The sequence below is a fragment of the Sinohyriopsis cumingii genome, chromosome 8 (assembly GCF_028554795.1).
Source record: "Sinohyriopsis cumingii isolate HCF-2022 chromosome 8, ASM2855479v2, whole genome shotgun sequence".
NCBI lineage: Eukaryota > Metazoa > Mollusca > Bivalvia > Unionida > Unionidae > Sinohyriopsis > Sinohyriopsis cumingii.
Window position 1 is genome coordinate 53,326,750 of NC_142968.1, and position 16,141 is coordinate 53,342,890.

The following is a 16,141-nucleotide window of genomic DNA, read 5'->3' on the forward strand; positions in this document are numbered from 1 at the left end:
CAATTCAGGATTTGTCTTTGTGTACTGTTCCACATAGAATAATGCGATTACCATATCACAGATAGATTAATGTATATCTGGAATATTTGCATCCGTAATCATCCCTTCACATATCCAAAAATGCAGGTCCGACGATACCATATAGGCAAACTAGGCAGCCGCCTAGAACATTAATTTCATAGGGCGCATTTATTAAAGAAAATATTGTTTATACATTTTGAAATTGATATATTGGTGGGGGGTGGCTCCAAAATCTAATTTTGCCTAGGGCGCCAGATAGTCTGGCAGGGTCTGTCGCCGGCCCTGCAAAAGTCTATATCATTATACATGCAAGTGATATTGACATACTTTCGCTATTAAACATTTCCATAACCAAAGTAAAATAATGTGATTTCCTACTGCATATAGATTCCCTGTTGAAAGATTATGTTGCTTGAGGCAAATAGTGTAGGTTTTCGATAGGACAGGTGCAACATTACCCATATATATATATATATATATATATATATATATATATATATATATATATATATATATATATATATATATATATATATATATATATATATATAAAGAGAGAGAGAGAGAGACATATAGATAGATATGTAGATAGACAGATAGAGTTATCAAAAGTAAGGACATACTATACTTGAAAACACAAAGGAAACCAGGCAAGTGGGAAAGCGATTTTCTGCTGTATCGAAAAATAATAAACACTGATATAATGTGAAGTCCGATTTATTTTCAGTTGAAAGTAAACGATAACGACAAAAAGATAGTGTCATATTAATCTAAACTATAGTTGCGCAGCAGAATAGTTTTTATTCAATAGTTCATAGTCTGCAACTAAATACTAGTTTCATGTGCTGAAATGCGATGAGTCACATATGCCTCAATTCGCACCGATCCTATACAAATGGGCTTGTGGCCCGAGAGTACCGACTGTGAACATCATTGCCAGCTGGTTATTTCGAGTACTATTCAGCAATATATATTCTTTCAGCTTAGCATCTTAAGATTGACATTTATGGTAAATATAACTGAAGATAACTCATTTTACTTTTTAAGGTTTAGATTGGTGTTTCATGGCACAGCGATACACTTAGGCTATTTATGCCGAGGCAAATGGAGTACAGTGCCTTGCTCAGGGACACACCACGGTATCTGTCTCAGACTGATGCAATCGTAGGCTTCGAGCCTGTGCCTTTTTTGTCTTGAATGCGGCATGCTAACCACCAAGCCGTTGCAACTTCCCGCCTGCTAAGTATTGTAACAATTTAAGTGATTATTATTATTATTATTATTATTATTATCATTATTATTATTATTATTATTATTATTATTATTATTATTAATTTGCACACTGTGTATCGTATTTAATCCGTTTTTGTGCTTCATTTGCATGCAAGTAGTGTCATTTTCTTCGGCAAGATATACTTCAATAGCACGAGTGAAATGTATCGGAGTTATATATGTTCGTATGTTACATGCACGTTTTTCTTTTCAGTGCGTGTAAGTCGCTTTCTTCGACGGGATGTTCTTCCGCAGGACGAACAAGATCACCAACTGAGGTTTTATTGGTTTTATATTTTTCTTGCAAATTGGTTACGTCAGCCTGACATGTTCCAATAGGATGTGCAGGACTATTGATTGAGGTTAAAGAGTCTCGTATGTTGCATTTACATACTTTTGCTTCGTAAGCGGTATGTTGGATTCTTCATCCTGACATAGCTCAACAGAACTTGAAATATCGCATATTGGAGTTATATACGTTCAATCTGTTTCCATTCTGGCGGTCTCATATTGACAACATTCTACAGAAACGTCAAAATGGTAGTGACTGTGTTCAGCACTCATGCTGACTTCATGCGGATGTTCCACCCTTATGTTGTGTTTTGCGTGATCAGAGGCAGACATGGCAGCCTGAAATGTAGAAATATATTTCAATGATTTTATTATTTTAAAATACACCACGAATGTCTCTCTGTTCTGGAAGTAATTGAAAGTGTAGAAATATGATAAATAAAACGTTTTTAATCAAGCCATAATCTCGAGAATGTATTGTGTTGGCTAAAGGGTAACTTAAGAAAATCGAACTGCAAATCTAAGACCAAAGAATGAAGTAACCTGATCCAATACATTTCCCCAAATCAACCCTAATACTAAAGAGGTGTTACATTTACAATATTACAGAATACGATACAATTATTGACTCAGCCCAGGGTTCGTGTTGTTCTCGAAATTTTCTTAGAACGAGGTGAACATCGAGTGTTGTAGAAGAGTATTGGCAGAGTGCTTTTTATAAAGGAAAAAAGAAAATGAGCTCTTTTTGTATTATAAAATCGGAATATTGTCTTTCGTTCCCTCTTTTCATCTATTGATCAAGTAATTTGAATTTTCTCCAAGCTTGACGTACAATTTAAAGCATCGCACGTATTGCTGGTTTTAAATTCAATTGAAAGGGATCAAATCTCAACAAGTCTTCTAATATTTGCAAAATGACCTAGATATAAATTTCGATAAGTAATGCTTTGTCACGGTTGCTTTGAGTTGATATCATGGAACATGGAGGGATATCGTGATGAAGAGAGAGAGACAGAGATATAGTGAGAGAGAGAAGGAGAGAAAAATAATATTTATTCTCTTATCAAAGACTGTCCTTTCTATTATATTATAGAAAGGCGTTTATTGGACACCTATGCATAGGATCGTGAATAAGTAACGACAAATCCTTTACATCTAATCATTAAACACTGATTAACTAAGAATAAACAAGTCGAGCAAAACGCAGGTCAAACTTGGTTACCTATTGTTTTAAGAATTATTACTTAACATTTTAAAGGGTGACGAGTTTTTGCCATATAGTTTAAATCAAAAATTGATATGTTGTTTATGCATTTCCTCTGCAAGACTAGAATGATATATCGTACAGAGAATACATCGTTTACAAGCAGAGACGGCGTATTATGAAATCGGAATATTGTTTTTCCTTCCTTCTTTTCATCTATTTATTTAGCAATTTGAAAATCATCCAAGCTTGACGGACAGTTGGAAGCATTGAACGTATTGCTGGTTCTAAATTTAGTTCCAAGGGACCAAGTCTCAACAAGTCTTCGAATATTTGCAAAATGACTTAGATATAAATTTCGATAAGTAATTCTTTGTCACGGTTGCTTTGAGATGATATCATGGAATATGGAGGGAGATCGTGATGAAGAGAGAGAGAGAGTGCGTGTATGTGTGTATGTGTGTGAAAGAGAGAGAGAGAGAGAGAGAGAGAGAGAGAAGGAGAGAAAAATAATATGTAGTCTCTTATCAAAGACTATCCTATTATAGAAAGGCTTTTATTGGACACCTATGCATAGGATCGTGAATAAGTAACGACAGATCCTTTACATATAATCATTAAACACTGATTAACTAAGAATACGGGTGAAACTTGGTTACATATTGTTTTAAGAAATATTACTTAACATTTTAAAGGGCGACGAGTTTTTTCCATATAGTTGAACTCAAAAATATATATGTTGTATATGCATTTCCTCTGCGAGACTAGAATGATACGTCGTAAGGTGAATACATCGTTTGCAAGCAGAGACTGCGTGAATGCAATGGTTTCACTAAATATTAGTAATTCTTCTCGTCACTTTTGTCATCTATACATGTTTTAAATAATTTATACATATATTGGATGAAGGTTTAGGAATCATAAGCTTTTTAATCAATGCTTATTTCTGCCCTAATTTGTGTCGACGGTGAATCGTGATATCTCAAGTAAATTTAGCTACCGACCTCAGATACCAACTAAAAGCACAGAGCGCTACTATGGTAACGAATATCACCTACATTGTTTTCCAGCTGAAAACATTGTTTCCGTTTATCTATATTCGGTAGATTTTATGATATACTTAGTAGTAGTATCGTAGCTCAGCAATAAAATAACATTTAAGGTAAAGAAAAACATTTCTTACACAGATTCATGAGTTTAATAATATAATCAGTATTCATCGAATAAATTATTATTCCGAATAGTGTTGAAACACATCCGTTGCAGAGGGTACGGAGGCCTGCAAGGATAAATAAACAATGTACAGTATTGTAGCCTTGTTTTTTTCGAGTATTCTTCTGCTTTTCTATTAAGAATCTATCAGATCAGTACATATAAAATATTTTAATCAGTTCATACCCCTTGACCTTCTCTCGTTTCTCCTAGGGTTGATCTACTTCGTATTAACCAGAACTTTTATTTATATAGCAGTTGCTAACACCGAGAATGGCAAGCCGGCCGTCACCGAAATCCATATAATATAGCACTTGTTATGTGCAGGTATATTCGTTACTCATTATTATCTTTTGACGTTGTCTGGTGAAGCTTATTGAACATCTTTGCTTATTTAAAGGTCTCTCAATCCAATGTAAGTGAGTTATATGTGTCCCTTATACGCCACTTCCACGTACGTATAATATTGAATAAATACCTGCTCAAAATTTAGGAGGGTAATAATTGTCAACATTCGTTGACTCTGCGGTGTAGTTACACATAAGAAAAAACTTTGTTTTTTCAGGAATTAAAGATTACAGAATATGCATTAAAATATTTTCATATCTTTGACTTGTAAACTAAAAGACCCAGTCAATCTTAAGCGTTTCATCTGTTAAGTTATATAAAGTGTTCAATGCGAATAATGCACCTAAAATTATTTCAGTCAACCATTTTTAAACTAAAATGTACCACAATTATATACCAAAAATGGAAAATCAGTGTCAGTAATATTTTGGATTCATGCAAATTTATGCAGATGTTATCTTAATAAGGAGGTGTTTCCCTATGTTGGAACATGTTTTATTCATTCCATGTTTTAGCAAAATTAAATCATATTTTATACCTCGAAGATGGCGAATCCCAGACGGATGGACGGATGAAAGAAACATATTTAACCAAACTCAGAGTTGTATACTTTCTCGATCACACCCATTTATTCGATTAGAAAATGTATAAATAACACAACAATCTTTATAAAACAAACCGAGCAATATCCATAAGTGAAAGTTTTAACGAAACTGTACCTAAAATCCACAATGGTTTCTCTCTGATATCTTGTTTTGATGACACATTTTATTTTAAAACATGGATGGCGCCATTAATATTGTATTCACTTGCAATCTTTAAATTCGCGCTGGTTATCATAGGACCGTCATAACCTATCCATTTTTTGCAGTTTTCCTGTTTGTATGCACTGTTTTATTTACTAAATGTCAACAGCAGCAAGAACATTTATGAAGTAAAATTATTTAACCAAGATAGTTTGGTTTTCTTGTAAAGTTATATGAATAAGGGCAAATTTGGATAACAAAATATCGCATGTATGCTACGAAATGGGCAAGACACAAAGCACAAAATGTTGGTGATGTTATGTGTAAATAATAAATTGCATGAGTAATTTTAATATGAAATAGATAGATAGATATATTGTTCGATAGATAGAAGATCATCTTTAATTGTTACCTCATTAATAACTTTGTACGTGTCTTCAACGAGTTCAATATTAACAACTCTTATGTCTCCTTTTACTCTTCCAAGCCTTTGGAAAAGTCTGCAACAAGTATTGCCTTGATTTTTGTTCTCTGAATCATCGCTGTTTAAATAGATTTCTTTGGCATATGACAATGCCAATTTTTTTAAAGGCACGCTTTTTCTAATTTGGTTTCTTTTGGAAGCATCTGTTGTCATTGCTGGAATAGGCATGAACATGTTATACTTTGATACATCTGCTGGAGACTATTTCCTACCGTCTATACCATTTCACAAACAATATATAGATATAATTCGTTTACGAAACACTCGATCACAAAAGACAGAATTAAGCAAATATTGTTATATGCTCATATTTTTTAAATTAATTAGATTTATATTTTTTCATACTGCACGGTTACACATTGCACGTGTATATAAAATTAGCAAATACGTCTCGTTAATTAGGAACTACTTAACGCTTATATAGCAGGGGGTTTTGCTTTATTAGATTAGCTAGTGGATGAACTACAGAAGCTGTTTCGGCCATTTGAGAGTATATAAAGTTAACTATCTAGACAGTTTCTGTGTTACTTATGAACCTTTCAAACAAGAAAACAAGTGAGAAATCCAATATTGAAAATACCATTCTGATCAGTTAAATAATTACTTATGTGAAATGATCGTAACCGTTCGCACTTAGAATGGCTCAGAATATAATCAGAATTTCCTTGGGTCTATATAAATAGCATATAAAAGCAATATGGGGCTAAGGGCTATCATATATCTATAAGAGAAGTACCATTTCATGAATCAGTTAGCACACTAAATTTGAGAAAAAAATCATTTAAAGGTTTTGGTAGAAGCATGAGCACCTTAGTGCCCAGATGCCAAGGCAACGAAGGGGTCTTTTTGTCCACTGGTTGAATCGACTGTCACACAACAGATGGTTTGCCAATCTCCCAGTTCAACGTTTTTGATACAATGCTAGGCTAGCGTTGGAATTCATACAGGTTATGTACATAGCTAGGGTCCCTCCCACAAATAGCATGCAAGTGACATGACATAAACATAGATTTATTTTAACTGGTAATAACTATGGCTATACAGTTTCGGATATTGAATTTCCTCAAAATGTACTTTACAGGATCGTATTGCAAATCCGAGGTATATGAACTATACCAAGGATCTCAAAACCTGATGCACATATTAAATTTATACTTTAATTTCGACTACATTTCAAGCACAAATCATGTTCTCCTTGCTCCACTCGAAACGAAATGAATGTGATATAAGAAAACGTCGTATAATAATTTCAATTATAAGAATGCGTATTTTCCCCACAATATGATTCCAAACGATCAATAACAGAACACAAACACAGATACAGTTTATGGCAGTCCTTCCACTGTTCGAGGTTTATGTAAGGTATACCATCAGATTTAATTAACCAGACTAATAAATGCAGTCAATCAAAAGAAACATTTATATGCATCGACAGTAAGACAAATTTCATCCATTCCAGACTTACTAGAAAAGATATTGAAATCCGCATTCATTCTCAAAATTTAAATTGTAAGTATACCAAAGCGAGCAATACTTTATAAACTATGTGTGAGCATGCAATAAACTTCAAAGATCGATAGTCGGTGCCAAGTGCGCTTTACTATCGAGACTGTAGATTGATGAATCTGCGGTTTTGTATTTGTTTGAGAATACAGCATACAATCAATTACTTTGTTTCTTGTAGTGTGTTATTTGTAATATTACGCCTAAGGTAGAAAAACCAAATGAGTATATAATAACAAAATAAATCAATTTGTAGGAAAAATATGAACTTGTTTTATCGGAGTAATATTGGAGAGCGCTTCAATAAAGCATCGGATTTTACTAAAAAGAGAGAAAACGTTTTTTCAAAAGGGGGATCAAAATGCAAAACGCGTTTTGCTTATGCATCTCATACATGTACGTGGGAAAAAATTGTGCATATGTTGCAACTTTTACGAATGGTTTCATTCTTATGTACTTTATTATACTTATTATCTGCACTTTTCTGCGACAATAAATTTTTTAATGTAACATAAGTAAATTCGTATTTACTTGCTACGTTCAGCGTATTTTCCCTCCTTGAAAAATCAAACTCGCAAAAGTGTCATAGCAGAGACGCATTACATATGTATAGAATTATACAGTATACCTGACACAAGAATAGCATAACCTGCCATGATGTGTATAGAAAAGAATCCGAATAAGAAATGCAGATGCTGTTGCATGGAGTTTATCCCATATGGTCAGGAAGGACTTTTTACCTGCGATGTAACGTTTGGTATTATAAACCCATCTATGCGTTGTGTAACGTAACTAAGTTACAACATGCAAACCAACTAAATGTATCCAGCTCTTAAAGCTAGAATGGGACAAACTAAGTATGACAGCAGAGAGCACTTAACTTGGAAACAATTTAGTTGGCGAAAATTTAGAGAGTTTTTGCTTTTAATACCAATATTTTTCATTTTCCTTAGGAGAGAGAATTTATGCTATATATGCTATGCATTTAAATCTTGTAAATCAATTATATGTAGACACATGCATGCTTAAAAGTAGAAGATAATAGTACCCGATCTGCTTAATGCGACTTTACACCTCTGCATGAACAAAATTAGAACTCCATTGATGATCAAGGAAATGGCAACAATTACAAGTCCAACCCCAATAAGCGGTCCTAGTAGACCTGGAAGGAAAGACAAATATTCATTGGTTCGAAGCTTGCATGTTGGGATATAACCATGAAATAAAGACAACAGAATGGATATAATGCCATGATTGTTCGAAATGTTATATGTGATACAATTCACAATCTTGCAGGGAGATACCTTAGAGTAGATGCACTTGTATGATCCACACTATTGATAATTATTTCATAACTGTAAATGACTCTTATTTGATTGCTAAACACATATATGCGTTTCATGGTCTGGTGCTTGAAACTATGTTTCTGCTCATTGTGCTATGTTATAGCATTATAGTAAATACACGTATAATACTTATCATTGAAATCTTGCTGCACAGAATTATTTCCGTTGATAGGTTTGGCACTGGATTGAGCTGAAATGAAATCAAACGGTAAATCAAACTTTCATTTACCCAATCAATATAAATCAATCCATTTGTAATATTTATATATTCAGAACAATATATTAAAACTGGATAAAGATTACACAGATTGCACAAAAATGTCATATTTATACTGGAAAGTTGTACAGAAGCAATAATGTATATATTCAGGTGTGTATGCATATATTCGTGCAATATATGCATCGGATGATTCAAAATATACCCACTGAATACAACATTTAAGCACAAGTGCTAAAATAAAACTTTAAGGTATCGCAAAAAGTACGCAACACGAGCGTTTATGAAATGCAAGTGGATGACCATGGCGACGGACATATAATTCTCGGGAAACAACACATACCATATAATATAAAATCTCGTTTTATTATGGTACAGAAATGAATCTGATAAAACACTACAGATGCATTACCAGGAAGTAGATAAATAAATAATTATTGTTAAAATTCAGAAATATTTTGAATATTGGTCTCTGGAACATAAATAAAAGAAATGATTTAAAGATTTCATGCATGTCAGATGCAAAGTGTGGACATTTAAGATCAAATTAATCAAATGATGAAATACTCAAATACTTCTGATAAATCGTTTACAATTTGTAAAAACTGCTAAAAGTTCAGCTGGATGCCACTAATTATAAGGTTTGATAGAATTTAACGTAATGGGAGAAAGAGTTCTTAAAAATTGTAATAACGTACAAATCAAGTAAAGACAAACTCAAAACGATCATCTATATGCTACTAAATTTCCCACAAGTGTTTCACCACAATATATAGTTAGAATGCGGGCGTTTTTATTATATTTGTACGGTAACTGGGTCACTTTTATTAGCACACATTACAGTCGCAACTACTTTGTCAAGGTTTGTTATCAAATATTTTCTAGAGTCACTATAATTCACCAAAACATTCGGGATTTCATCTTGACACATAGGTAGATTTCGAAAACATTAAGGACATAAACGAAATGACACTATATGTACATGGGGAATTTTACGTCATTCTTCCATTTCATAAACAAGACCCTCTTGATACAAGGGGAATGTTTCATATAAAATCATCCCTAGGCGTAACACTGAGGTAAAACCATAGGAGTAATAGTGGATGTCAGTATGGGTATGTAAGGGAACAAACCATGATTCTCCAGTATGAATATTTGTGCAGCAAATATTTCTTTCTCGACATGCAAATGCCCTTTAGCTAAAAAGTTGCTGTTTGTGCCAAACCTCTTTCATATGAAACCTCTTTACTATCGCGGAAGAAAAAGCAAATCTTGGTTGTCCAATATATTGTCAAATTTTTATTCTTTTTTTCCTTTCATACATAAGACAATCTTCTTCTTGCCATGCGTCCGTCAACGCAAGACGATGGTGTATCTTCAGGAAAAACTGTTGTTTCGCATTCTTCCTGGCTCTATTTTCAGCGTGCTTTATGTTACTGTTTTCCTTGCCATTTTGAACGCACAGTCTGACATCTAGGCGCTAGGTGGAGCTGTCGCTAGCACAACTCTCCCCGTCGTTGACGTTGATGTTGGCCGTTTCATGTAATTCTTACAAACGTCTTTTTAACGCATATGTTTCCATCCATTTGGTCGTGCGCCGTCTGCTAGTTCACTGTATAGCAGGTCCTTAAGAATGCAGCCTGGGTCCATTTCTTTGACGTGGCCGAGCCAGCAAAGGCGCACATCTGCGAAAATACAGAAAATGTTGATCATGTTAGCGTGTCCAGAACCTCTATGTTGGGTACTTTATCCTGCCACTGGATATGCAGAAGACACTACAGTCATCTCAGGTATAAGCTGTTCAGTTGCCTTTCGTGTTTCGCATATGTCATCCATGTCTCGCTGCTGTAAAGGAGCGTGTGGAGCATGCAGGCATAGTAGACGCGTAATTTGGTCTTTGTAGTGAGGTTGGGATTGTTCCAGACAGTCTGATTTAGTCTTCCCATCACTGTTGCTGCCTTGGCAATCCTGCTTTTCACATTAAAGTCAATGAAAAGCAAGCTGGAGATGGTGGACCCGAGGTATGTGAAGTTTTCAACAACTTCCAAGTTGTACACCTCGATGGTGATGGAGGGAGGGGAGTCATCCTACATCTCCATGACGTTCATTTTCTTCAAAGTGATGGTCAATCCAACTTCCTTACAGGCGAGGGAGAGGTAGCAAACCAGCAGTGCAGTGCATCTTCCATGTGTGATGTCTAGGCTGCATCGTCGGCGAAGAGCAGTTGACGGATGTGGACATATGTGACTTTAATCTTAGTACGGAAACGGACGATGTTGAACAGTTTGCCGTCAGCCCTGCTATGGATGTACACTACCTCGCTGCAGTCCTTTAAGGATTACTGGAACGGCATGGAGAAGAAGATTGCAAAGACCGCTTGCGCAATGACGCAGCCATGCTTCACTCCGCTGCTAACTTGGAAGGCCTCCGATGTTGCATCAATGAGGCACACGTGACGACACAACAACGAGTAGTCGAGGTGGGTAGGGGACAGTTGATCTGCAGGAGCCTAAAGAGTCCGCTAATATTGACCAGGTCAAACGTATTCGTCATGTGTAGGAAGTCGTAGTGAGACGACCATGTTCACTGTTGACTGGTCGCCTTGGAAACCATACTGTGACTGTGTAGATTGGGAAGGCTAGGGTCTTCGAGCGCTCCAGGACGACACGGGTGAAAGCCTTTCCGACGATGCTGAAGAGGGATATGCCCCGATAGTTGTTCCAGTCGTTACGTTCTATTTTGTTTTTGTACTAAATGACGATGTTGGCGACACGGATGTATCGGGATGTATCCCTGTGATCAGCAGAGGCAGAGGAGTACGTTCAGGCGCATGAGCAGTGCTGATTTCCCGCTCTGGAAGATTTTGTTACACTGAACCGTTCAATAGGGTGTCTTTTGGAAGAACTAGAACTCTCACTTACAAATACATGTTGAAAATTAAGAAGTTCAAGATCCTAAGCCCTGCATATAAATCGTCTGCGTTATTAATGACTAATTTGAATTTATATAGGATGAGTTTGATACTGTTTAAAATCTCAAATACGGATTTAATTTAATATTCCTCCTCAATTAAAACCATCTAAATATCTGACATAATTAAACCTTTTTAACAATTCAAAGACGAATTTTGACATTGCCGATGAAAAAATGCCCTCCAGATGAATCCGGTTTCACGTCCTACAGACAGCGTTAAACGTACAAAACCGTATATCACATGTGCATTGGCTTCCTACTTTGAAGCGAAGTATCATGGAGATGGATACCGACGAGGATCACATGGGTGTGGCCCTCATTATTGTGGTTTCTACAGCATATGCGTAGAAACCCAATGCACCAGAAAGGAAGCCAAAAATGAGGGGGAGATATAAGATCACACTTGCACCAAAGCCGTGACATAAAGATATTCATTGAGAACAATCTATAATAACAGCTGTGACAGTGCGTGGATCTAACGATATACCAAAATTGCACCAAGGACTAGCCCCTCGCTATACGTTGAAAATATGTCCTCATTTCATTCGAGGGTATCTGTTTTGAGGGTCCCAATTTCCTGTCGAAAACTGCATTCATGTTTATGATCGTCATTATCATTACGACGTCAGTAGAAGTATCAATGGACATGCAGTGTGCAGTTACTGCCGTGAAAATGTGAACAGGAATTTATCAAGCAGGAGCAACATGTTCAATGTGGTAAGATATGTCGTCACAGTTTGTCTTAGAATCCTTTTTCTTGTCAAGTCGTCGATATGTTTGATCAGTGTAGGCTGTAAATATGCTCACACACTGAATAAGTTATTTGATCATTTAAATATATTCAGGGACCTTCATTATATCAGTTTCGAAACTGAAACGTTATCGTACAGATATGTCCTCACTTTTTCAATACGGAAGAAAAACACGTCGTGCTCCGTTATATTGCTAAGTCCTCGATGGTATGAAAAAGATACAGAGGGAATCTATCTGAACTTGATACCTATCCTTTCATGCGCTACTTTTGATACTGAATTGATGAAGAGTTGTTTCTGCAGGACAGTTATTATCGGGCAGCAGGTAACAGTTCAGTGACAACATGTACGTTGATAAATGTATTGAAAGAACTTCATGCCCGAGAATACCCTAGTAATTTTACCATCTCAATCGTACCATTTTGTGAGCAGTCTCTATGCGGCCAAGGCTTTGCGTTTGTTATTTTACTTGTGCGAAACGCCACAAAATTTTACACAACAAAAATGGTGGAGAAAAACAGATCAGGGCCATATTCCATGGATGAGTAGTACTCTCCTGCTCTGCCGCATTTGTTTCAAGTAAACAATCTTTTTCTTACATCGTACATGTTCCGAAATCTACAATCAAGGTTAAACTCCTCCTCACCATGACGAAGACAGATCCTTGAAAGGACACTAAGTGGATGAGCGTACAATTGTGAATTAAATCTAAAACACATATCAAAGTTCCAACACAAGACCAAAAGCACGAAATTCGATTTGCAATCCAAATGTATTCCGAATAAATTATGATATTGAAAGCGTTCATGTGTATGCAGTCTCGAATGTGCTAATGTGGCAATGACAAGGAACGTGGCGATGTGTTGACAGTATTTCAATGTATCACAATACAATACTCCAGAATGTCCTAGTTTGAATTTTGACATAATTCCAATAATAATGAAATTAATGTTGTCCAAACATTTTATTGAGAACTTTGAAATTCAACGAATAATAGTTTTACTAAATTAATTCACCCAAATTAAAAAGGAACACAACAACACCAATAAATATGCCTCATATGTTAAGGCAAGGACGAGTAATTTGCCAAGTATACAACATTTATAAACAAGATATGAAACAAAGAGAGAGAGAGAGAGAGAGTGAGAGAGAGAGAGAGAGAGGGGGGGGAGAGAGAGAGAGAGAGAGAGACAGACAGACAGAGAGAGAGAGAGACAGAGAGACAGAGAGAGAGAGCCGTACGTCAAGGTCAAGTAGAAAGTACATATATAAATAACATATATGTATGGACAAAGTCAACAAACAGTATATATTAAATATACGCCACAGGGGAATATTGTGTTTCAGGTCATTGGTTTCTGAAACGGAAGAAGAGATCGAGTGGATATTCAACTTGATTTCATACCTCAGAAGAAAAGTATTTTAATCAAAGGTACCATTCCATAGAAGGCATCGACTAAGAACACATGGAGCTAAAGACAATGATAAATGTACAAATGTGATTTTTGGGAGAAACAGTTAAACAGTATCTCTATCTCTGTCTCTGTATATATATATATATATATGTGTGTGTGTGTGTGTGTGTGTGTGTGTGTGCGTGTGCGTGTGTGTGTGTGTGTGATGGTGTGTATGTATACAGAACAATCATTATCAGAAACTTATTTTATTTGACACTTTCGAGAAACTATAATTATATAGTCTGTAATCAGACGAAACTGTTATTATTTATAGAAGAACATTCTTTCACGGAAAGGTAGATTCGGGGATACCGGTATGTTGCAATATCAGGCAATTATAAGACAGTGACTGAATAAGACAAAAAGACCAAGATACCTACAAATATTTAATCTGTACGGATCACTCTCAAATCCAAATCCGGATGACTTACACTTGTAAATGCTGTACATATCATCAGGTGTTAAATTCTGTATAGCAAGAATCGTGCTGTTTTGAGAATATTTGCCATTGCTTTCTTTCATAGATCCATTGAGGCTCCAAGAAACCTTTTCTGTGGATATATTTAGGGAATTGCACTGTAACTCTATGTATAAATCGAAATGTAGTACCATAGTTATTTCAAGGAGGGGTCCCTTCATGTAGAAAAATGCAAAACATTCGAATAATGAGGATGAGAGAAGCATAGAAAATCAAACGCTAGCGGCTTCATTTAAAAACTAATGAATTGTCTGTAGTCGTTATGCAATTGTTCTTTTACTGAATATCCAGTTGTCATGTTGAACTTTTTTTAATTTATTTTCTTCTCATGAATTTTTCAAGCGTATCTTTATACAACTTTGGAAAAGAGAGGATTCAATGTCTGTAGCATAATTAGGAACGATTTGTTGGAGGTCTTACGTTGTACTCGAAATCAGACAAACTAGTTAAATTAGTATTGCTGTGGCCACGAATTAATATAAATAATATCACTCAAATGCTGAAATTCTGCAAATGTTAATTTATACCTTTGGCTCAGACATACATTGGTAGCGCATTGTACTTAAATAATCAGGCAACCGGTTTATACGTACTATCGTCAATTAAATTTTTCATCATAAAGTATGAATTATTTGTTTGATCTAAAATCTTTATATATGCTTAAAAATATGACTTAACCAGATTACGGGTGGTAGGCTTACAGAGATAATTAGGACGGTAAATATAAATCCTGGACAAAGTGTGTTAAAGAAGTGTTTGTACAAAACAAATGAAACCTTTTAGAAAGGGGTAAATACGAAATACATAAGTTAGATCGTACTTCTTTGTATAACTCTCTTCTGACATGAACAGCTACTGAGAGACATGCTTTCAGGTTCTCAGTTATAAACTCTGATTATAAAGTTAGCAATATATCTCTTTATTAATTATCACTTTTAACTACCTTAAACTGACAAATCCATATAATTCTAGTAAAATGAACACTTGCACTGTTGTAATTAACTAACAACTGATGAAATCTAAGGTTTATGCAACATACCAATTTGTAGAGTGACACTATCGTTGACGTCCTCTGAATCCCATGATCGTTCCAACTCGTATATGCCAGCATCTTTTCTTGTAACGTTTGAAATGCTAACAGTAACAGTTACCGTTTCGAAGGTACCGTTGTTTACGTAAACTTGTATTCTTTCATCTTTTTCATGCCAGACGATGTGATTTTTAAGTGGCCATACAACCAGAAGAAATGACGAGTTACGATAAATAGGTATAGAATTCCTGTTCATATTGTTGTATGTCCATGATAAAGACACAATTCTTCCTATAATACCTTCCACAGTGCTTCCTTCTGAGACCAAAGCAAATGTTATGCAGGAAGCTAAATCATACAAGAACAACATATTTCCTTGTACTTAAATGTGTTGATACTGTCCAGCTAATACTTTATGAAACTACAGCATCAAACTGAAGTAGTAATCTTGTTTATTTTCCATGTTTTGAATAAATAATAATCGTTGGATAAATGAAAATATCATTGATCAATTTACAAAAGACACATGTCACAAAATGAGAACAAGAGTTTCAAATCTGAAAAATAATGGATCGAAAAAATAAATTATATGTAGGAAAATGCCTCGAAAACCACACATTCTCCAAGTTCAATGCTTCGATTAATGTCTGAAGTCCAATGTACAATATACATCGATTAATAATAATATAATACACAGTATTTCCGTAACGTCAATTTAAGTTATGATCATCCGTTTATAATTATGTACATAAAATTACAATATGCGACAGAGTCGGAAATGTGTGTGATATTGTTTATTGGCTTATC

The 16,141-nt window shown here is 35.2% G+C and overlaps 1 protein-coding gene across 1 annotated transcript; it reads right to left on the bottom strand.

Annotated features, from left to right (window-relative positions):
- Positions 1 to 723: 723 nt before the first annotated feature.
- LOC149793534 (uncharacterized) lies at positions 724 to 15,940 on the bottom strand. The gene is made up of 4 exons (XM_089966408.1): positions 15,344 to 15,940; positions 8,130 to 8,617; positions 5,507 to 5,733; positions 724 to 1,923 (listed from the first exon to the last, which is right to left on the bottom strand). Exons 2-4 carry the CDS (start codon positions 8,161 to 8,163, stop codon positions 1,774 to 1,776), a joined length of 411 nt encoding a protein of 136 aa, XP_089822534.1. The 5' UTR covers positions 8,164 to 8,617; positions 15,344 to 15,940; the 3' UTR covers positions 724 to 1,773.
- Positions 15,941 to 16,141: the final 201 nt, after the last annotated feature.

Coding starts and splice junctions, on each gene's coding strand:
- LOC149793534 (XM_089966408.1), bottom strand. CDS start 8,163: ATGCAGAGGTGTAAAGTCGCATTAAGCAGATCGG. Junction 5,734..8,129: donor AGTCGCATTAAGCAGATCGG/GTACTATTATCT, acceptor TGCCTATTCCAG/CAATGACAACAGATGCTTCC. Junction 1,924..5,506: donor CGTACAAAGTTATTAATGAG/GTAACAATTAAA, acceptor TCTACATTTCAG/GCTGCCATGTCTGCCTCTGA.